Source organism: Periophthalmus magnuspinnatus, chromosome 1 (assembly GCF_009829125.3).
Source record: "Periophthalmus magnuspinnatus isolate fPerMag1 chromosome 1, fPerMag1.2.pri, whole genome shotgun sequence".
Lineage (NCBI taxonomy): Eukaryota > Metazoa > Chordata > Actinopteri > Gobiiformes > Gobiidae > Periophthalmus > Periophthalmus magnuspinnatus.
The window spans coordinates 833,575-857,504 of NC_047126.1; the positions used below are offsets into that span (position 1 = coordinate 833,575).

At 43.2% G+C, this 23,930-nt stretch overlaps 2 protein-coding genes across 4 annotated transcripts; one reads left to right on the forward strand and one right to left on the reverse strand.

Annotated features, from left to right (window-relative positions):
* The first annotated feature begins 1,452 nt into the window (after positions 1 to 1,452).
* On the forward strand, positions 1,453 to 2,357 carry LOC117374989 (GTP-binding protein Rhes-like). Its single transcript, XM_033971231.2, has one exon. It carries the CDS (start codon positions 1,681 to 1,683, stop codon positions 2,305 to 2,307), a length of 627 nt encoding a protein of 208 aa, XP_033827122.1. The 5' UTR covers positions 1,453 to 1,680; the 3' UTR covers positions 2,308 to 2,357.
* A 4,750-nt stretch (positions 2,358 to 7,107) lies between these two features.
* On the reverse strand, positions 7,108 to 23,128 carry LOC117376445 (phosphoribosyl pyrophosphate synthase-associated protein 1-like). Of its 3 annotated transcripts, XM_055222490.1 has the most exons (12): positions 22,955 to 23,122; positions 22,695 to 22,841; positions 20,145 to 20,197; positions 19,232 to 19,298; positions 17,015 to 17,187; positions 16,823 to 16,938; positions 16,700 to 16,755; positions 15,950 to 16,095; positions 14,614 to 14,655; positions 11,880 to 11,950; positions 11,086 to 11,232; positions 7,108 to 7,768 (listed from the first exon to the last, which is right to left on the reverse strand). In XM_055222490.1, the coding sequence occupies exons 2-12, from the start codon at positions 22,775 to 22,777 to the stop codon at positions 7,610 to 7,612; spliced, it is 1,113 nt and encodes a 370-aa protein (XP_055078465.1). In that variant the 5' UTR covers positions 22,778 to 22,841; positions 22,955 to 23,122; the 3' UTR covers positions 7,108 to 7,609. The 3 variants fall into 3 exon arrangements, with proteins under 3 accessions (XP_055078465.1, XP_033828826.1, XP_055078461.1); XM_033972935.2 differs by having other exon boundaries at positions 22,695 to 23,122; XM_055222486.1 differs by lacking the exon at positions 14,614 to 14,655 and having other exon boundaries at positions 22,695 to 23,128.
* Between the last annotated feature and the right edge of the window lie 802 nt (positions 23,129 to 23,930).

A 23,930-nucleotide genomic window follows, 5' to 3' on the forward strand; every position in this document is an offset into this window, starting at 1 on the left:
GAGTCTGTAACATCTACAAAGCTCAAAACGCTCTGTTCCACCTTGTGATGTCATCAAGTGGGAGTTTTCAATGTTAACTCCTCCTTTTACCTTTAGTTCAGTCGAGATAAGAGACAACTCCAGGACTGAAATGATCCAAATGATTCTATAAATGAAGGTGTGTGGAGTTTAAAAACACAGTGGAGCACTTCCTGTATCACCACATGATGACATCACAAGGTGGAACAGAGTGTTTTCAGTTGGAGAGAAGAACTATTTTGTGTGTTAAACATGTGAGAATGAAACAAAACGCAGCTCCAGGTCTGTGTGTGACGAGGAAACAACGTTAGATCCGATCGTAAAACAGTAACATGTCCATTTTAAACTGTGGCGTGTTAAATACCAGGGGGAGAGGCGGGTTTCAGGCTCGTCTTAAGCGGCGTTAAAGTCTGAGGAGCGACAGTACGGCACATTCTGCTCATGTGAGGGAGAGTATCTTTGTTAGTGATTCTTATGATTATATAAAAGTTTCATGAACGACTCGTGCTCGTCTGTCGGGGTAAAAACGGACTCAGACACGTTTCTAAGACACCGGCGCGTGAGTGAGCCCCGTGTGCCGAGGCGTGTGCCGAGGCGTGTGTGCCGAGGCGTGTGCCGAGGCGTGTGCCGAGGCGTGTGCCGAGGCGTGTGCCGAGGCGTGCTCCTGTGCGCTCCCAGCGGATGCGACGTGAGGCCGGATTTAATTGGATCCGGTGTAAGGTCTTATGAAAGGATTACCCAGGACGGAAAATCACGTAACAAAAGATCCCAAGTGGAAGGAAACTAATCAATCGAGTTCATAGACTGTACAGATACGTGGACATGGCTAACGCGCTAGCGCCGCGTGATCGTGGACGCGCTAACAGCTCCGTTAGCTCTGGCTCCAGTTCACTTTCTATTGAAAAACTGTGTCCTGTCTCTGTCACTGCTGCTGTGAGACTCGTCATTTTGGTCTTAAATGTTTGAATTGTGAGGGATTTTAGTGTTTGTGTGTCAGTCTGTGTTTGTGTCTTTGTTTGTGTCTCTGTCTCAGTCTTGTGTCTCTGTCTCAGTTGTGTCTCAGTCTTGTGTCTCTGTCTCAGTCTTGTGTCTCTGTCTCAGTTGCGTCTCTGTCTCTGTTTGTGTCTCTGTCTCAGTCTTGTGTCTCTGTCTCAGTTGCGTCTCAGTCTTGTGTCTCTGTCTCAGTCTTGTGTCTCTGTCTCAGTCTTGTGTCTCTGTCTCAGTCTTGTGTCTCTGTGGTTGTTTCCGTGTTTCGCTCATGACTAAACAAACCTCTTAACCGCACAGATCGATCTGACCCTGAATAGTGTCAAAAAAGACAAATTACCCACAATCCCTCTGGGCTCTCAGCCTCTTAAATAAACAGCCTCGTGCTCGTGGATGTGCTGCTCAAACACAGCACGCTCCTCACGCGCCTGCGCACTGCTCCTCCATCACTGGTTGCCTGGAGACTCCACTTCAACAGCCTGCCTGCTCCTGATTGGCTGAAACGGAGAGAGGGACAAGCCCCGAGACGCGATAAAAGGCAGAGGAGAAGAGGAGGAAAGAGGAGAGGAAAGAGGAGACTTCAGAACAAGCAGAAACATGCCTGAGGAAAGAGTGTAAGCAGACAGCATTTAAACCCCTTAAAAAGCCCCAGAGTGTGGCTTTACCCGCAGCAGCATGTCTTTGGAGGTGCAGGAGAAGACTCATGTGCGGGTGGTGTTCCTGGGAGCAGCTGGAGTGGGTAAAACTGCGCTGATCCGTCGCTTTCTCCAGGACACTTTTGAGCCCAAACACCGGCGCACGGTGGAGGAGCTGCACAGCAGAGACTTTGACATCAGCGGGGTCAAAGTGACGGTGGAGATCCTGGACACCAGCGGCAGTTACGCGTTCCCGGCCATGCGTAAACTGTCCATCCAGAACAGCGACGCGTGCGCTCTGGTGTACGCCGTGGACGACCCGGAGTCTCTGGAGGCGGTCAAAAGTCTCCGGGATGAGATTCTGGAGATCAAGGAGGATAAGTACACTCCCATTGTGGTGGTGGGCAACAAAGTGGACCGTGAGGACGCGCGCCGGGTGTGCGGGGACGAGGTTCTGTCCACGGTGGAGCTGGACTGGAACAGCAGCTACGTGGAGGCGTCGGCGAAGGAGAACGAGAACGTGCTGGAGGTTTTCAAAGAGCTGCTGCAGCAGGTGAACCTGCCCAGGCGTCTGAGTCCGGCCCTGAGGAGAAGAAGAGAGACGTTTCCCAAAGACACAGACTTCAGGCCGCCCATGAACAAGACCAACAGCTGCGTCCTGTCCTAATGTCCCAGAGAAGGAGCCGAGGAAGACTTTGGACAAGACTCTGGACATGATTGTGGAAACAGACAGGACTGCGGTCAAATGTATATATATATTTTATTTTAATTTTTTATTTGGTCAATTTTTTATGTCAAATGTATTTTTTCATTTTTATTTGATTTATTTTATATATTTTATTTTTTATTGTGTCAAATTGATTTATTTTATTTTGTTTATTAGTATTATTTCATTATTTTTAATTTTGTTAATTTTTGTATTGTGTTTTTTTATTGTATTGTGTGTTTTGTTATTTTTTATTGTGTTTTATTGTGTATTTTCTTTTCTTCTTATTATTTTATTTTTTATATTTCTTTGTGTCAGACGTAGTGTCCAGATGTTTTATCCCTAATTGTTCAAATTGATGTTTACATTTTGTACAAACTTGTTTTTTTTATGTGGTGAATTTATTTTTAAATCATGTGTAAAAGTAGCATTTTTTAAAAGTGTTTATTCATAATTTAAGTGTTTTTTTTTATCAAGAAAATAACTGTTTGCAGTGTTGATTGTGTAATTAAATGTGCAATAAAAGACGAGCACAGATTCATAGTTTTGTTGTTTTTTGTTTTATTTTCTACATATTTTTATATAAAGAGGGAGGAGTTTAAAGCTTCATTACTGTGACATTCGACTGTAGTAAAATCACAAACGGCTCGAGACACAAACGAGTCGAAAATATCGAGACGAGGTGAGAATTTAACTGAATTAACAAAAAAAATGAGATGGTTCAGTCCATGTCTCCTCCAGACTCAGGGTCCAGTTTGAAAACAGACAAAACAGAGACATTTATGTTTTAAAGAGACGAGCCTGTCCCCGACCAGTGTCTCACCCACAGAGAGCACCCACAGAGCACCCACAGAGCACCCACAGAGAGCACCCACAGAGCACCCACAGAGAGCACCCACAGAGCACCCACAGAGCACCCACAGAGAGCACCCACAGAGAGCCCACAGAGAGCACCCATAGAGCACCCAGAGAGCACCCAGAGAGCACCCACAGAGCACCCACAGAGCACCCACAGAGCACCCACAGAGCACCCACAGAGAGCACCCACAGAGAGCACCCATAGAGCACCCAGAGAGCACCCACAGAGAGCACCCATAGAGCACCCAGAGAGCACCCACAGAGCAGGTTTTAATGAGTCCAGAAGGGGGCAGTGTAGAGTGTGGACAACATGATTTAAACATCAACTTTACATCATCAGAACAAGATTTAACTCAGCGGACGACGTCATCAACATCTTCATCATCTTCATCATCATCATCAATTTTGTTAAGTAAAAGTATCAGATGAAAGGAGTATTTAAGTACGTGGTTAAAAATGTACTTTGTAAATGTAAAGTGTAAATGTCGTGATATTGATTAAAAATGAGACATTTTCATCACAGTAACAAAACAAATGTTTTGTTTTTTGTGTTTTTATTTTAGTTTTGCTCAAAGTTGAAGCTCTTAAACTTTAATCAGGATGTTTCCACAAACAGTAAAAACAACAACTTAAATCATAAGAAAAATACTTCTACTTTTCAGTCCTGTTCAGAAATGTAGTGGAGTAGAAAGTACAGATACTTCTCTTAAATGTACTCAAGTAAAAGTAAAAGTACAAACTGTAAAATGTACTTAAGTAGAGTTGTCAGGTATCTGTACTTTACTTAAGTACAGCACTGTGTACTTGTACTTCGTTATGTTCCGTCACGTTCTTCAGGTCGATCATATTTAACAGAAAAGCTCAAATGAAGTTTGAAAATGCAGATTTGTCTCGTAAAAACACAGAGTTTTTGGGTCTAGTCACAAATCGAAATGATCAGGTCCAACTTTTGTGAATTTAACTTTTTGGATATTTCACGTGTGACCAACAGAGAAGTGGCTCCGCCCACCTGACACTATGACATCATCACGCTCTCGAATCTGAAAACTGAAAAGGGGAAAAAAATCTCAACAGAAAATTTTCCACGTGCGTTTACAGTTTGGTTTATACATTTAGAAACTATAAACTGATAAACCCATCACATTTATTTTTATTTTATTACTATTATTGTTACGAATGTGACGTAATATTAACAAACAATAAACCCAAATGAATCACTTTTCATCTAAAATTGTAATTTCTCCACAACAAAACTATAAACTAAACAATAAAGTGAGTAAAAAAAACACTTGTTATTGTGCAGTGGGAATAAAAAAACTCTACAGCTGTGGGTTAATCAATAAACACGAATAAAACCGAAGAACAAACGCAACACTGCCCCCTTCAGGTGTAAACCAGAACTACAGCGAAGGTGGATTTAAAGTGACGACGAGCAACAGTCACATGATCACCAATGTGAAAAAAGTACAAATACTTCAAGTTTATTTAAGTATTACAGTTATTCTAGTTGTATCTGTGCGCACAAGTCTGACCCCGGCTCGGTCAAGCACAAACTGTCCACACTTTTCTATCGAACCAGTTTGAGGAAGTGGCCCCAGAAACGTTTGTGCTTAGTTCCTCTTTCATTTTTCAACATTTAGATTAATCTTCCTCACATGAGTTCATTTTCTCTGGCTGCTCCGGTCACAGAAGAAGACGGTTTATAAAAGTCCACGTTTACTCTTATTATTGATGTTTTTATCTGCAGTTTTCTGAAGGTCTTTGCTGTTGGACTTGGTCAAAGCTCCTCAGCAGGTTATGAGCTCTGAGGCGTTTGGAACAAGTTCAGGGTCAAGGACGCATCACGACGACGGCGAAAGGAAGAAAACAAAGTCAGATTATAGTCCGATTTTGAGAAGACGACGCAGACGACGTGACGTGGAACAAGTACTCACGGTGGATACTTAAGTAGAAGTACAAATACACAGGTAAAAAGATACTCAAGTAAAAGTAGAAGTGTCACGTGAAAAAATCTACTTTAAGCACCTGTTTAAGAGTCAAAAGTACGAGTTTTTCATTTGTTAAAGTACATTTTTAAAGTGTAAATGTAGTGACGTTGATTAAAAATGAGACATATTTTGGTCACAGTAACAATACGACAAGTTTTTAAGATTTTCTAATGAATTTGGTGTTTTTATTTTTGTTTTAAACTTTACACGAACACGGTAAAAAATAACCCGTCAAATCATGAAAACTTATAAATACTTTTACTTCTCAGTTCTGTTCAGAAATGTAGTGGAGTAGAAAGTACAGACACTGCTCTCAAATGTACTCAAGTAAAAGTAAAAAGTACCACTACTGAAGTACAATACTTTAATACTTTTACTTCGTTCCTCCAGCTCTGATGCAAAAGGCTAAATCTGAGGTGACCAGAGGAAGAAAAATCTGAACGAAATGCACAGATTTTACTTGTAATTTTAGAGTCAGGTACAAATTAAAGTATGAAACTATGAAACTAAAATTAAATTATTAACCTGCAGCAGATCTTTGACATCACATTCGTCTGATTCTGAGTCTGTAGAACGTCTAAAACTCCGAACGTGTCACATTCGAGTCCGCATGAAGCCGCAGACAGTCACGGTGCTGTGGAATAAAAATAAGACTAAAACCATCACAGACCGAATGCGTCACCACCTAAAATAAACCCAGAATGTTTTAAAATGTTCAGACATCATTTCAGTCACAAAGGAGAAGAAAAGGTGATTCCTCTTTTTAGAACAGTGGACGCTCTGATGTGTGAAACGTCATCTCTGACTGAAACTGCGACTGAAACGCACCTGCCAGACGCACGGCCCAGAAATATCTACGAGATTTACATCTGAGCCGAGTGCAGATGTTCCACTGTCCAGAACATGGACTGTGAAGAAGTATCATAGCAACCAAAGAGCCAATCCAGAGCGAGGCTGTTGAAGGTAACGAATCCTTCCTCGCTAGTTTGTTATTAATGTTCATGTCTTGATTTACAGACACAAAAGTGAAATAAAAACCCCAGGATCATGTAGAGGGTTAATACGAACATTTAACACCAGAATGACGATGGAAACCGAAGTGCGCACACGCTCACTTCCTGTTTGGAACGTGGCGGCTAGCGGGTTAGCTATGTCCATTTGTAAATACACTGGTCCCTGGTTTATCGTGGGGGTTATATTCTAAAAATAACCCACAACAGGTGAAATCCGTGAAGTTTCATCTTTATTTTTACATTATTCTCTCTGTTTTTGTCTGTAAAACCCCTCACCACACACTTTATACACTTTTCTCACACAGGCGTTAACATTTTCTCACATTTCTCTCTCGTTTAAACTCTCTCAAAGTTCAAACCTTCGTCGGCGTCTTTGTCGGTGCAGAACGTTTCATCGACATTGTGGGTTTTGTCGGGGAGAAAACAAATTGCAAACGTACAGCACTTCAGAGTCACACTGAGATCCAACGTTTATGTAAATTTGTCTGAACACATTCTGTACTGGACAGGAGACACGGCACGGAGGAGACTGATGGACAATGGTCTACAGTCCAACAGCCAATCAGGACGCACGACACAATGGTCTACAGTCCAACAGCCAATCAGGACGCACGACACAATGGTCTACAGTCCAACAGCCAATCAGGACGCACGACACAATGGTCTACAGTCCAACAGCCAATCAGGACGCACGACACAATGGTCTACAGTCCAACAGCCAATCAGGACGTACGACACAATGCACGTTCATACACACACACAAAAAAAAAATCATACACATTTAAAAATCCATGAAACAGCAAAACGGCGAAAGGTGAACTGTGACATAACGAGGGTCAGCCCAGACGTGAGCCGTGTGCAGATGTGATGTCAGTGTCAGTAGAAAAAAAAAAGACTTGAACTTGAACAGTTTTGTGTTAATTTATTACGAATATTGACCTGAGCGCCACAGCGAGCGACACTTATGAAATGAACAAACGCAGCGTAGTGTGAACTGTTTAGCAAGACTGAAGTCACTTTATATAAAGGAGCAAACGGCCGCACTTTGACCCCTGCACTTTAACCCCCGCACTTTGATCCCCGCACTTTGACCCCGCATTTTAACTCTGCACTTTAACCCCCGCACTTTAACCCCGCACTTTAACCCCGCACTTTAACCCCGCACTTTAACCCCGCACTTTAACCCCGCACTTTAACCCCGCACTTTAACCCCGCACTTTAACCCCGCACTTTAACCCCGCACTTTAACCCCGCACTTTAACCCCTGCACTTTAACCCCGCACTTTCTCACTGTGCAGTTCTTTGTTCAGATAAACGCTCTGGAGCTGTGCGGCTGGTCCTCGTCCGTCTTTGGTCGCGTTCGGTGTAAACGGGGGGGAATGTTCGAGCGCCGCCGCCGTCGCCTCAGTCGTCCACGGCGATGTTCCGGAACAGATAGGCCATGGACTCTCCGTTGTGGATGCGGCGAATGGCCTCTGCCAGGATCATGCTCACGTCCACCGTTTTGATCTTGGGACACTGCAGTTTCTGGATCTCGTGAGGGACGGTGTTTGTGACCACGACCTAAACACAGGGCAGGGGATTAGACGGAGAGAGAGCGAGTCTGAGTGTCAGGACGTGACGTTGTGACTTGAATATTTAAGAAAACGTACAGGGCGTCCATAAAGTCTCTTGAACCGAGTGTGTGTGTAAGGATTTTAGTGTCGTAGCTCATTTAACACGCCTCTGTACGGGCTGGATTTCTCGTATTTCTCTCATTTTTTATGGTCCAATCTCATCTGTATCTTTGGCTTTAGTTCAGTAATGTCCCGTAACTTTAGCCCCGTAGAAAGAAATCCAGAGGTGTGATAATCGGTCCATCCAGTCCTCTTCCAATGTGATTAAAATCTTTTATAACCACTGAGTAAAACAGAGCAATTCCACTCAATATATCTGATCAACTGCCTTTGTCATTACATTTTTAAGTTGTAAAGAGATTTTATGGACACCCGTTATGTTATTATGTTATGATGTTATATTATGTTGTGATGTTATGATGTTATGTTATGATGTTGTGTTATGATGTTATGTTGTGATGTTATGTTGTGATGTTATGTTGTGATGTTATGTTGTGATGTTATGTTGTGATGTTATGTTGTGATGTTATGTTGTGATGTTATGATGTTATGTTATGTTGTGATGTTATGTTGTGATGTTATGATGTTATGTTATGATGTTATGTTATGTTGTGATGTTATGTTGTGATGTTATGTTGTGATGTTATGTTGTTATGTTATGATGTTATGTTATGATGTTGTGTTATGATGTGATGTTATGTTGTGATGTTATGATGTTATGTTATGATGTTATGTTGTGATGTTATGTTATGATGTTGTGTTATGATGTTGTGTTATGATGTTATGTTGTGATGTTATGTTGTGATGTTATGTTGTGATGTTATGATGTTATGTTATGATGTTATGTTATGTTGTGATGTTATGTTGTGATGTTATGTTGTGATGTTATGTTGTGATGTTATGATGTTGTGTTATGATGTTATGTTATGTTATGATGTTATGTTGTGATGTTATGTTGTGATGTTATGTTGTGATGTTATGATGTTATGTTATGTTGTGATGTTATGTTGTGATGTTATGTTGTGATGTTATGTTGTGATGTTATGATGTTGTGATGTTATGATGTTGTGTTATGATGTTATGTTATGATGTTATGTTGTGATGTTATGTTGTGATGTTATGATGTTATGTTATGATGTTATGTTATGTTGTGATGTTATGTTGTGATGTTATGTTGTGATGTTATGTTGTTATGTTATGTTGTGATGTTATGTTGTGATGTTGTGTTATGATGTTGTGATGTTATGTTGTTATGTTATTATGTTATGTTGTGATGTTATGTTGTGATGTTATGTTATGTTATGATGTTGTGTTATGATGTGATGTTATGTTGTGATGTTATGTTGTGATGTTATGATGTGATGTTATGTTGTGATGTTATGTTGTGATGTTATGTTGTGATGTTGTGTTATGATGTTGTGATGTTATGTTGTGATGTTATGTTATGATGTTATGTTATGTTGTGATGTTATGTTGTGATGTTATGTTGTGATGTTATGTTGTGATGTTATGTTGTTATGTTATGATGTTATGTTATGATGTTGTGTTATGATGTTATGTTGTGATGTTATGATGTTATGTTATGATGTTATGTTATGTTGTGATGTTATGTTGTGATGTTATGATGTTATGTTATGATGTTATGTTATGTTGTGATGTTATGATGTTATGTTATGTTGTGATGTTATGTTGTGATGTTATGTTGTGATGTTATGTTGTGATGTTGTGTTATGATGTTGTGATGTTATGTTGTTATGTTATGATGTTGTGTTATGTTGTGATGTTATGTTATGTTATGATGTTGTGTTATGATGTTATGTTATGTTATGAAATGAGAAAAATAAAAATAAATTTAAAAAATAAGAAAAAAACAAAAAAGAAAGAAAGAACTGAAAATGGAAACCCACACCAGTCAAAAGTCTGGACACACGATCTCATTCAGTTTTCTTTTCTTTATCTAAAATGTAGGAAGTTGTAAAAATACAGTTGAAACCTGAAGTTTACACACACTTACGCAGATGTGCCTTTTTCTCACTGTTTGACGTGAAATCAGACTAAACTTTTACTGTTTTAGGTCAATGAGGATTAACTCAATTATTTTTATTTGCTAAATGCCAGAATAATGAGGATTTTTTAAATGTATGTAAATGTGCTGTGCAGAAATGAAGCAAGATATGGACAAAAAAGTTAAATAAATATATATATTTTTTAGATTTTATATTCAAATCCTCAGTAGTCCCTCCTTTGCTTTGCGGAAAAAAAATTGTAGTTATTTAAGTTTTTTCATTACTACATAATTCCATATATCTTTTTTGTAATTTGTTATTTTCAGATATTTTCAGTGGTTTACAGATAATACCACACATATATTTTCAAAAAAGTACCATCATGCCATCCACCATCTGTCTTTTCTTTTTTCCAACCAATATATCCGTGTAAACAGAACTTTAGACAGGTGGGGAGAGAGAAAAAGTGCACACACAAATAAAAACAGAAGTAGACGCAAACAGTTCCACGAAAAGGAAGAGAAAACTGTCCCTGCACGAGATTAAATCTGCTCTTCCAGCCACAAAATCTGTCTGCAAACGTTTAATGTATCTGACCCAGTTAGACCAGAATGTGACAAAAACTGTTTGTTTTTTTCCCAAACGACTGGAGATTGCAGACAGTTACTTCCATTATTTACAGTATTTTCCCTTTGTGACTCTGTGGGAGCATCAGGGGGAAGCGTCGTCCTGCCTTTTGAGCAGCAGATTTCAAAATAGCAAAGATATATTTATGTTAATGTCGCTGATTATTAAAATGAGGAAACAGGAATGGAACATTAACATGAAATATATCGGTTACTATTTTGACAAACTCTGCCCAAAATGTTTTATCTTTGGACAGTGTGTTTTCTGTTTGTTTTTGTCAAGAATCCTTTATAAATCTAGATAATTCCATGTATTTTACTTTATATTTGACGTCTTCTGTGTGTTTATAAAACGCAGAAAGTGGTAAAAATAAAGAAAAAAAAAACAACTAAACACTGAATGAAATGTTGAGTCCAAACTTTTCTTGTACTGTATATAAAAAATATTGCACGTGTGTCTTTTAAAGTAGAAATAACTGTGTAATGGCGTGCTACATAAACAGAGTAATCACTAAAGTGGCGTGATCGTGTGGCCGCTTTAGTCCTAATTTCCTGTTGGTCTGTTCAGCGCGGTGGTAGAGCTGAGGTTTTACGCGGCTCCTGATACGAGCGACAGGTGAACAGACCGATACCTCGTCTATGGCCGACTCCTCGATCAGTCTGGGCGCCTCCGCAGACAGCAGCCCGTGTGTCGCCATGATGTAGATCTTATAGGCGCCTCTCTCCTTAAGGATCTCAGCCGCGGCTACGAAGTCCTCAACGTCGTCAATAATGTCGTCCTATAGAGAAAAAAAACACAAACACAAAAGCAAATAAGCACAGACCGGCATCGAGGCTACAGCAGAGAGCGGAAAATATGGAACCGCTTTTACATTTGGAACTTGACCACGAGTGTCATAGCAACCAAAGAGCCAATCAGGAGAGAGGCTGTTGAAGGTCCTGGTTTAGGCCTAGTTTAGTCCTGGTTTAGTCCTGGTTTAGTCCTGATTCAGTCCTGATTCAGTCCTGATTCAGTCCTGATTCAGTCCTGATTCAGTCCTGGTTTAGTCCTGATTCAGTCCTGGTTTAGTCCTGGTTTAGTCCAAGTTCAGTCCTGGTTCAGTCCTGGTTTGTGGATTTCTCCTTCACTGTGATTTTCCTGAAGTTTTCTCTTTTTCTCATTTTTGTTTGTTTTGTTTTTTTGCTGAACAGAGGGTCTGAGCACAGGGGGCGCTCTGCTCTGGGACACTTCTTCATTTGTCTGTTTCTGTTTCATTGATTTTCTCACTTTCTGTTGGTTAAATTATTCTCGTGTTCAGCCCAAAGAGGCGACGCTGCTGTGATTTTGTGTTTTACAAAAATAAACTGAATGATCCGTTTGTATTTGAAGCAGCAGATTAGCTCTGTACATTTAAATAAACAGTCAAAGTTTTGTGTGTCCTCTTACAATAATAATGGCGATCCTGCCTCCGACGTCTCCAACGACAGTGATGGGCGGCTTCTCTTTCGCCATCATGACTGAAAAAGCAACGCAAAAGTAACAAGTGAATTTAATGTTTACGGAGAATGACTCTGGTGAGGAAACAGAAATGACAGAAATGACATATTGATTTGGGATTAGGACAAAACCTGTAAAACTCATGCAGCCTACACTTACCCACCGACCACAAATGTGAAGCCAATCGTGTCCGAGCGATTTCGAAATCTTCAAAATGGCGGACAGCGGTTTGTTTTGACACTGTGGTAGATGAGTAAACTGAAATCACCAGACCAGGATCGACCCTCCGCGCCGTAAACTTGATTCAAATTGATAAAGTCGTGCTTGTGATTCTGATATTCAAATATTACACAAAATGGAGGTTTGTGAGGTTTGATCCGTGTTTTAACGCCGTTTCCTCGTGATGGGCGAATGAGGCGGAGCTCCGGAGCACGTCTCCTCCTTTCTGAAACAAATCGCTCCGGAGCGCCGCCTCGGAGCTTGTCTCGCAGCGGCCGCTCACGTGTCGGCCCCTCCCCCTCCTGCGTCGCTCTGCGTGTCGATCGCTTCAGTGTATCGACGCGTTTCATTGGCTCGGTGAATGTTCCGCTCTGTGATTGGTTCAGAGCGTTCACTTCTGTGGTTTGACACGCGCTCAACTGCTACAGGATAAAAGATGCACCGATATTCCTCCGTTGGGTAGTGAGGAGTATTGTGTGACGTTAGTGGGGATTTTGGCGACTTTTGGCGTTTGTTTCATTTTCGATGGCGTCTACGAGTGGAAAAAAGATGTGAGGACCTTAAAATACTGGGAATCGCATAAAATACAATATCTTAATCTGTGGAGGCTCAAAAATATCTGTTCCGTGTGAGAGAATTTTTTCCAAAGCTGGTGAGTTCATGAGCCAAAGAAGATGCAGAGTAAAGCCTCAACTGTGGAAAAACTTCTATTTCTTAATAAAAACATGTGAAATTGTTGTATTTCTTTTTTAAATGTTCAAAATAGAATTTATACTGGTACTATCTACGACTGAAAATAAAAGAGAAAATAGAGTTTTGTGTTCCCAAATCATGGGCTGTGTGCTGCTTTGCAATGGTTCAATTTGTCCACTAGAGGTCAGTGTTTCTCCAAGGCTCAGAAACGTTGAACCTTTTGAGACGATATCGCGACTGAGGCGTTGACGCTCCACGAGGCTCCGCCCATCACTGCTGTTTCCTCGTCACGAACAGACCCGGAGTTGTAGTTTTGTTTCATTCACGGCCTAAATCTGCAGGTTTGTGCGTTAAACATGTGAGAATGAAACAAAACACAACTCCAGGTCTGCGTGTGACGAGGAAACGACGGCGATTTAAAGAATTCAAATGTTTTTAGTAAATCGACGATCGACCCAGGTCCTGATCCCACCACACTCGTCAGGAGCCGTCACCTTCACACAGCAGCAAAGCGTCTTTCAGAGCTTTAATCGCCACAACTCCAGACGTTTTTATTCAAGTTTTATTCAAGAACGAGCCTTTTCAGAGTCACCAGCCTGTCGGACGAGAAAAGGGGGGACGCAGGGATGCAGGGACGCAGGGACGCAGGGACGCAGCCGCTGAACCAGGACACGGCTGTTATGGCCAGAGTACGGACACTTTTAGTAGTGTTTTGGCTAACGCAAACAAACGGACGAGCGGTGACCTGGACGAACAGGGACCTGAACGAACAGTGTTGGAAAGTAACTGGAAACACGGAGTCTGAATATTCATTTTAAGTATCATATTTAACATAAGTCGACCTTTTTTCGTACTTTGTCCAGGGGTGTGACTTATACTCCGGAAAATATGTTAACTATATTAGCTACTTTTCCAAGGAATACGTAGCGGTGCTTCTTCATGTGTGTTAGTTTAAGTGTCGTTAGCGCCCCCTTCAGACAGATTTAAGGCAGTGTCCAGCAGGAATCTGACCAGAGCTGAAGAAGAGACTTGGACGAGCAGAGAAACGTCTTCACTCCTAAAACGTTTTGTCCAGTTACAGATTTGAATTTTTCTTTTTTTTACGATGGATCAGACTTGGACGACCGAGGAATTTCACAAACAGAAGTGACCAGAGTTTATAATATTCTGTTTGTTCAAGCATCGGGTTTCAGAGATCGTTTGGCTGATATTTTGACTTGTTAGCGTATTAGCTATCAGTTAGCTGTCATGCTAACGTGCTAACTCCCCGTGAGCCCCGTAGCCTCCTCAGATCCGCTGCGTCTCCTGGTGTTTCCTCGAGTTCATTTGGTTTCTGAGTTTCCCAAATGTGAAATTCCTAACCGGAAAATCTACGACTTAAAACGACGTCTAATATTTTGAAATCTAAATTAAAGGCATCTCTTTTTAATTTTGCCTGTGAGTAATTAATGGAAAAACAAATAAAGAATTTTGACATTTATTGAGCCTGAAAGTTTGAACTAAAGGCAAAGCTATCCATGGATTTATAGATTTATAGTTTTGTGTGAAGTTGTTGTGATTTTAATAAAAAATCACGTGGAGTTGTGTCTGTGTCATCCCTCAGTCGTCCAGAGAATCTGTCAAGAGTCTGATTGATGAACTTGACTTGCCCACTCATTTTTATCGTTTTTGATTTCCTGAAAATTAATTAGACGCCAGAACTCATTGTGTCAATTCATGCAAAGGAGGCAAACAACCAACAGAGGGCAGCATTCAGCCACAGCAATCGTACTTGGGAGCTCTATCCCAGGGAAAGGGACCTGGTGTCTGCCGCCTGTGAAACAAAGATAATAAAACATTAAGACGATAAACACAAACGTGACAAAAGGAGAAGGAGACGCAGCTCTGCCAGAAACAAACACCAAACTGCACAGGAAGAGGATCAAACGAGCTGGAAATGTAACTGAGGGACGAGGGAAAACACTTCTGTCAGTGGCACTACTCCAGCTCTCAGGAGTCTGTCTCAGGGGCCCAGGGGCCAGAACTGCACTCTCTCTGTATTAGTTTTACAGAGGGGCCCATGAGACCCGGGCCTGTCTTAATAAACAAATAACCCAGGAGTGTCCAAACGTTTTCCACGAGGGCCACAGACTGAAGTCTATTTGAGGGACAGACTGACACAGAGTCAGATCATTTTACAGAGGAACTTTAATCAGGCTGGAACTTTAAGTCTGTGTCACAGTGTAATGTGACTCAGGGAACTGTTGGTCTGAGGGCCGCATTTGGCCCCCGGGCCATAGTTTGGACACCCCTGAAATAAGAGAATATGTAACACGAGTGTAAAGGTAAAGTTATGAGAATGATATTTGAACTTTGACCTCACAGGCAGAGGGGAGGAGAGAGAGAGAGACAGAGACAGATAGAAACAAGAGAGACAGAAACAAGAGAGAGAGACGGAGAGAGACAGAAAGAGACAAAGATGGAGAGAGAGAGAGACTGCGACACAGAGAGAGACAGAATCAAGAGAGAGATGGAGAGAGAGCGACAGAGACAGACAGAAACAAGAGAGAGAGAGATGGAGAGAGAGACAAAAACAAGAGAGAGACAGAGGAAGAGAGAGAGAGACGAGGGAGAAAGAGCAGAGGAGAGGACAGAGAGAGAGTAATAGTCAAGATCAATTTATACGTCCAACCCAGATATGGACTGAACACATGTGACGCCGATGTTGGGTGTTGGGTGTTGGGTGTTGGGTGTTGGGTGTTGGGTGTTGGGTGTTGGGTGTTGGGTGTTGGGTGTTGGGTGTGGGATGTGGGGTGTTGGGTGTTGGGTGTTGGGTGTTGGGTGTTGGGTGTTGGGTGTTGGGTGTGGGGTGTTGGGTGTTGGGTGTTGGGTGTTGGGTGTTGGGTGTTGGGTGTTGGATGTTGGGTGTTGGGTGTTGGATGTTGGGTGTTGGGTGTTGTGTGTTGGGTGTTGGGTGTTGGATGTGCGGCTCGTCCGTCTCTGGTGGTCGATGTTTCGACACATTTCCTGGATTTAAAATGGAGTCTGAGACTCGCACACGTCCTTCATGTTATGGCTGCAGCTGTAAACAGGTGATGTTTTGACTGGGGGTTTGCGTGCGTTCTCACCCGGGAGCTCGAGGCCCGTGTGCCCCGTGCTGGTGCGGGACAGGGGCGGGGACTGGCGCCCGTCGGCCATGTCCAGCTCCGAGTGATGGGCCTCGCCGTGCATCACCGCCAAACCCAGTCTCAACCGCTCGGCGTACGACTGAGCTCTGAGGGAAAAAGACACAGGAGATAAATGATAAAGAGAAAGAAAAGTGTGGACAATGATGTAAGAAAGGAGAGGAGGAGAGAGGGAGAGAGAGGAAGCGGAGGAGAGGAGGAGAGAGAGGGAGCAGAGGAGACAGAGAGGAGAGGAGACAGAGAGGAGAGGAGAAGAGAGAAAGATGAGGAGGAGAGAGGGAGAGAGAGGGAGAGGAGGAGACAGAGAGGAGAGGAGAAGGGAGAAAGATGAGAGGAGGAGAGAGGGAGTGGAGGAGAGGAGAAGAGAGAAAGATGAAAGGGAGAGGAGGAGGAGATTGAAAGATGAGAGGAGGAGAGAGGGAGAGAGAGGGAGTGGAGGAGACAGAGAGGAGAGGAGAAGAGAGAAAGATGAGAGGGAGAGGAGAGAGAAAGATGAGAGGAGGAGAGGAGTGTGTGTTTGTGAGCGGTTCCTTGGAGGTGGAAAAGTGCCGTATTAACATATGAACATTTACCATTTCCCCAGTGTCTCTGCACGTTCAGACTTAAACTTAAATTAAATTAAACTTAAACTTAAACTTAAACTAAACTTAAACTTAAACTCCTCACGTTGGTTCGATCAAAACGTGGATTTACCTTTTGGCAGAGGAAGGAGACTTGGCAACAATGGTCGCGTTCCTATAATCAGGGATCTTGGAAAAACAAACACATTTATATTTTTTGCATTAATTCGATAAAAGTTCCATTAAATCGTTTCACCTCTTCCTGGATGTACTGAATGAGAAACGGTGAAGCCCTCAGGTTGTCCACGGGGAAACTGAAGAAGCCCTGGACTTCCTTCTGATGCAGGTCCATGGTGATGATATGAGTCAGACCTGAACAGTCCAATCACACCACAGAGTTAAAATAATACAGCCCTAACGCTCGTACGTGCGCCGTTTTGGGTCTTACCGGCTTTCGCCAACATGGACGCCAGCAGTTTACACACGATGGACCCCCTCTTTCTCATTTTGCACTGTTTGCTGTACGGGAAATACGGGATCACGCCGATAATGTTCTTGGCGCAGGAGGTTTTCAGGGCGTACGCCATGATGAGCAGCTCCATGATGGCCGTGTTTACGTCCCTGAAAAACATTTATTATGAACACGTTTTTGCGGCCCGTCGACCCCGTGTGTCGCCGCGTGTCCTGGGGGTCATCGGCGAACGCCACGAGCAAACAAAAAAAAACACACCGTGGAACGAAAAGCAAACGAACGGATGAAAACATGATATCGACTGAGGTCAGTTATGCAACGTATGTGCTTTTCTACAAAATGTGTCCTCCATGTTCAGAGAGAGAGAGAGAAAGAAGAGAGGAAGAGGCACAGACAGAGAGAGAGAGAAAGAAGAGAGGAAGAAGAGGCACAGAGAGAGAGAGAGAGAGAAAGAGCAGAGGAAGAAGAGGCACAGGCAGAGAGAGAGAAGAGACAGAGAGAGAGAGAAGAGAGGAAGAGAAGAGACAGAGAGAGGAAAGAGAAAGAAGAGGCACAGACAGAGAGAGAGAAGAGACAGAGAGAGAGAGAAGAGAGGAAGAGAAGAGACAGAGGAAAGAGAAAGAAGAGAGGAAGAAGAGGCACAGACAGAGAGAGAGAGAAAGAAGAGAGGAAGAAGAGGCACAGAGAGAGAGAGGAGACAGACAGAAGAGAGAGAGAGAGAAAGAGACAGAGAGAAAGAGAAAGAAGAGAGGAAGAAGAGGCACAGAGAGAGAGAGAGAGAGAAAGAGCAGAGGAAGAAGAGACAGAGAGAGAGAGAAGAGAGGAAGAGAAGAGACAGAGAGAGGAAAGAGAAAGAAGAGGCACAGACAGAGAGAGAGAAGAGACAGAGAGAGAGAGAGAGAAGAGAGGAAGAGAAGAGACAGAGAGAGGAAAGAGAAAGAAGAGAGGAAGAAGAGGCACAGACAGAGAGAGAGAGAGAAGAGACAGAGAGAAGAGAGAGAGAGAAAGAGAACAGAGAGAGAGAGGAGAGGAAGAAGAGGCACAGACAGAGAGAGAGAAGAGAGAGAGAGAAAGAGACAGAGAGAGAGAGGAGAGGAAGAAGAGGCACAGACAGAGAGAGAGAAGAGAGAGAGAGAGAGACAGAGAGAAGAGAGAGAGAGAAAGAGACAGTGAGAGAGAGAGGAGAGGAAGAGAAGAGACAGAGAGAGAGAAGAGACAGAGAGAAGAGAAAGAAAGAGACAGGGAGAGAGAAAGAGAACAGACAGAGAGAGAGAGAAAGAGACAGAGAAAGGGATAGAGAGAGACAGAGAGAAGAGAGAGAGAGAGAAAGAGAGAGAAGAGGCACAGACAGAGAGAGAGAGAAAGAGACAGAGAAAGGGATAGAGAGAGACAGAGAGAAGAGAGGAAGAGAAGAGACAGAGAGAGAGAAAGAGACAGAGAGAGAGAGAGAGGAGAGGAAGAGAACAGATAGATAGAGAGAGAAAGGGATAGAGAGAGACAGAGAGAAGAGAGGAAGAAGAGGCACAGACAGAGAGAGAGACAGAGAGAGAAAGTGATAGAGAGAGACAGAGAGAAGAGAGGAAGAAGAGGCACAGGCAGAGAGAGAGAGAAAGAGACAGAGAGAGAGAGGAGAGGAAGAGACATAGAGAGAGAGAAAGGGATAGAGAGAGAAAGAGACAGAGAGAAGAGAGGAAGAAACAGAGAGAGAGAGACAGAGAGAGAGAGAGAAAGGGATGAGAGAGACAGAGAGAAGAGAGGAAGAAGAGGCACAGACAGAGAGAGAGAGAAAGAGAGAGAGGAGAGGAAGAGAAGAGACAGAGAGAGAGAAAGGGATGGAGAGAGAGAGAGACAGAGAGAGAGAGACAGAGAGAGAGAGAAAGGGATAGAGAGAGAGAGAGAAAGAGAAGAGTAAGAGAAGATAAAAAGAGACAAAGAGAGAGAGAAAGATGAGAGGAAGAAACAGAGAGAGTGAGACACACAGAGAGAAAGAGCAAGGAGAGACAAAGAGGAGATGAAAAGAAAGAGACAGAAAGAGAGCAAGGAGAGAGAAAGAGAAGAGACAGAGAGAGGGAGCCTTTTTTTTCTCCAAAATGGTGTCCTCATGTTAAAGAAAAACAAAACAAGAGCCGTGTAATATTTGCAGGGCACAGACTGAAATCACAGGGTAAAGGTCAAAGGTCAAAGGTCTCTCACCGTGGAATGGTCTGAATGATGAAAATGTCTTGACCGCGGACGGACTCTTTCACATCGACTCTGGTCTCTGCAAAGAAACACAGAGCAGATAAATATAGAGTTATGTGTTTATGTGATCTCATAAACACAGACTGTATAAAGAAGTGAGTAAGTGAGCGGGCGCTTAGCAACGCTGTCAATCAAACCTGTTGCTAACGCTAACAGGAGTGACCTCGGGGAAAGAAGGACCTGATTTGTCTGTTATTAATGTTCATATCTTGATTTACAGACACAATAGTGAAATAAAAACCCCAGGATCATGTAGAGGGTTAATACGAACATTTAAGACCAGAATGAGTCTGAAGCAGCAGAGACAGAGAGAGGACAGAGGGGGCGCTGTTTGGCAAAAAAATTATAATAATTAAAAATTTTTTTTTTAAAATGAACTCAAAATAACTAAAGACCAAACAAAAAAACCCCTCAAAATAACAAAAAAAGTAAAAAAAAAAAACTCAAAAAAACAAAAAAATAATAATAATTGAAAAAAATAAACTCAAAATGAAAACCCCAGGATCATGTAGAGGGTTAATACGAACATTTAAGACCAGAATGAGTCTGACAGACGCAGGTACAGACAGAGAGGGGGCGCTGTTTTTACACAGAAAGAGAAATGAGAGTCGGATGTGCGCCCCTGACCATTTCCTGTTTGGAACGCGGCGGCTAGCGTGTTAGCGATGTCCATTACTTGAGGGATAAATAACAGCTCCATGACACATTTGGATCAGTTTGTCTTAATGTTGTTTTTTAGTCTCTGCTTTGGTATCGGTTGATATCGGGGGGAATCGGCAGATATTTCAAACCACAGTATCAAAAATCGGTATCGGATCTGAAAACGCTGGATCGGTGCATCTCAAATTTGACTTTGTGCACCTACCTCTGTTTGCCTCCTGGTACACGACCGACTTCCCCAGCTCCACGCCCAAACGCCTGTGGACACACACACACCAAACGCACACTCAACGTCATTAAAGCAACACTGTGGAACTTTTTCATCTGCACGATTCCACGGAAATATAAAGTTAACAGCAGATTTAAGGAGGACTTTTATGTCATAAGGTGGAATATAAAGGAACCACATCTCCATGGAGACTAGAAGTTTGTGGAGATGGTTTGGCCAAGTTACTTTTTTTTTTTAATCAAATGTTCAGAGAAAGATGTTGTTGTTGAAAGCAGATAATTAACAGATCTGATATGGAAACTGTGTTTTTGTCCTGACACGCAGAGCGACAGCCTCACCCACTTTAACACACCACAACCCCGCGGGAAAGTTATGGTTAAAGCGCCAAGAAAACAAAACAAAACAAAACAAAACATTACCAACCCCCAAAAATAAAATAAGTGACTCAATCTATCAACTTTGAGAAATATTAAGATGAAAATCCTAAAAGCTGAAAAAATGAAAGAGCGGGACTAGACTGGGACTAGACTGGGACTAGACTGGGACTAGACTGGGACTAGAGACTAGAGCGGGACTAGAACGGGACTAGAGCGGGACTAGACTGTGACTAGAGCGGGACTAGAGCGGGACTAGAGCGGGACTAGACTGGGACTAAAGCGGGACTAGAGCGGGACTAGAGCGGGACTAGAGCGGGACTAGAGCGGGACTAGAGCGGGACTAGAGCGGGACTAGAGCGGGACTAGAGCGGGACTAGAGCGGGACTAGAGCGGGGACTAGACTGTGACTAGAGCGGGACTAGAGCGGGACTAGAGCGAGACTAGAGCAGGACTAGAGCGGGACTAGACTGTGACTAGAGCAGGACTAGAGCGGGACTAGACTGGGACTAGAGCGGGACTAGAGCGGGACTAGACTGTGACTAGAGCGGGACTAGACTGTGACTAGAGCGGGACTAGAGCGGGACTAGACTGTGACTAGAGCGGGACTAGAGCGGGACTAGACTGTGACTAGAGCGGGACTAGAGCGGGACTAGACTGGGACTAAAGCGGGACTAGAGCGGGACTAGAGCGGGACTAGAGCGGGACTAGAGCGGGACTAGAGCGGGACTAGAGCGGGGACTAGAGCGGGGACTAGAGCGGGACTAGAGCGGGACTAGAGCGAGACTAGAGCGGGACTAGACTGGGACTAGAGCGGGACTAGACTGGGACTAGAGCGGGACTAGAGCGGGACTAGAGCGGGACTAGAGCGGGACTAGAGCGGGACTAGAGCGGGACTAGACTGTGACTAGAGCGGGACTAGAGCGGGACTAGACTGTGACTAGAGCGGGACTAGAGCGGGACTAGAGCGGGACTAGACTGTGACTAGAGCGGGACTAGAGCGGGACTAGAGCGGGACTAGACTGTGACTAGACTGGGACTAGACTGGGACTAGACTGGGACTAGACTGGGACTAGACTGGGACTAGAGACTAGAGCGGGACTAGAACGGGACTAGAGCGGGACTAGACTGTGACTAGAGCGGGACTAGAGCGGGACTAGACTGTGACTAGAGCGGGACTAGAGCGGGACTAGACTGGGACTAAAGCGGGACTAGAGCGGGACTAGAGCGGGACTAGAGCGGGACTAGAGCGGGACTAGAGCGGGACTAGAGCGGGGACTAGAGCGGGACTAGAGCGGGGACTAGAGCGGGACTAGAGCGGGACTAGAGCGGGACTAGACTGTGACTAGAGCGGGACTAGAGCGGGACTAGAGCGGGACTAGACTGGGACTAGAGCGGGACTAGAGCGGGACTAGAGCGGGACTAGACTGTGACTAGAGCGGGACTAGACTGTGACTAGAGCGGGACTAGAGCGGGACTAGAGCGGGACTAGAGCGGGACTAGACTGTGACTAGACCGGGACTAGAGCGGGACTAGACTGGGACTAAAGCGGGACTAGAGCGGGACTAGAGCGGGACTAGACCGGGACTAGACCGGGACTAAAGCGGGACTAAAGTGGTTCTAAACCAGGACTAAACCAGGAGTAAACTAAAGCTAAACAAGAACTAGACCGGTACTAGCCCGGGACGAGACTAGGACTAGACCAGGACTAGACCAGGACTAAAGTAGGACTAAAGTGGGTCTAAACCAGGACTAAACCAGGAGTAAACCAGAGCTAAACAAGGACTAAACAAGAACTAAACTGGGACAAAATCACAACTAAACCAGGACCAAACCTGGTGAATCAGTGTTTGAGTTTTGTGCAGTTAAAACCTGGAACATTCTTCCTGAAGATGTGACTCAGGCCTCGACTTTGATCATGTTTAAATCCAGACTCAAACGGTTCTGTTTATCTATGACTGAAAGGTTTAATTCTGCCTCTTATCTTTAATGTTACTTTCATGATTATCTATGTTTTGATTTGTTGTATTGTGATTTTAATGTCTCTCATTCTGTAAAGCACTTTGAATTGTCCTGTATAAATAAACCTGCCTTGTGTCTGTGCTGTAGCAGTGACGTCACACGCGTGGTGACGTCACGCGTCGGGACTTACTCTGTGATCTTCTTGGCCAGTTGGGCGCACGCGGGGCTGGAGTTGGCGGAGAACACGCGGTAGCCGCTCTTTGAGATGTTCATCTTGGTGTAACCATAAGACAGTTTAGGAGAGTGAGACACCAAACACCTGTGGCCCCCAAAACGTCTAATGGGCATGTTTTAACACAACAGCACGGAAGGAAACGCTCTGTCCGAGTATTACCAACTGTAAACTGTAAAAAAAGAGTAAAACTTATGTAAAACTGAGTAAACACAAACTTCCACAAGCCCGAGGAGAACAACCGCAGACTTGTCCCGTAGAAACAGCGACACGTTTTGACTTGAAACTGTGAAAATATCCACAACCACGTCAGAGAAGGCAAAAAAGAACAAAACTAGCGTGTTTCCACATCATCTCCAACGGAAAAAGAACAGAACTATCGAGTTTACGACGTCATCTCCAGTTTCGCGCTCATTGGACGGGGACCCGGAAGCGCTGGAGTCAGAACAGCCAATCAGAGACGACGTGAGGGAGGACGATGGACCAATCAACATCAAGAATGACATATTATTACCACACAAGTTTGGAAAGTGTTTTATTTACACTACTGTACAATACAAACAGGAATACAGCAGTGATTTCAGCGCGTTTTTCGTGTAGATTATAAGACAAAAGAAAGATAGAAATAAATAAATAAAAATAGATCACATCCAAATTTTGATTTAACGGAGCTTCAACAGTGGCCGGTTTCCATTCATTTTTCCCATAAACTTTTCGAAAAATTAGACTTGAGGGAGAAAAAGGTTGATGGTGATGTTCAGATGAGTCAACTGTGAACTTTGAAACACGAAAACAGCGAAAACAGCGAAAGCAGCGAAAGCAGCGCGGACAGAGCAAGGGCCGCGCGCTCATTGGACGAACAACCCGGAAGCGCTGGCGTCAGAACAGCCAATCAGAGAAGACGTGACAGAAGCCGATGGACCAATCAGCATCAAGAAAATATATTATTATGATATTTTAATTATTTAAGAAAACATATTATTATTATTATTATTATTATTATTATTATTATTATTATTATTATTATTATTATTATTATTATTATATAAAAAAACATTATTGCCCCACACAAGTTTGGAAAGTCTGTGTTAGTGTTTTATTTACACTAGTGTACAGTACAAACAGAAATACATCAGTCGTTTCTGCACATTTTTCATGTAGATTCTTCGACTGACAAAAGAAGAGATAGAAAAA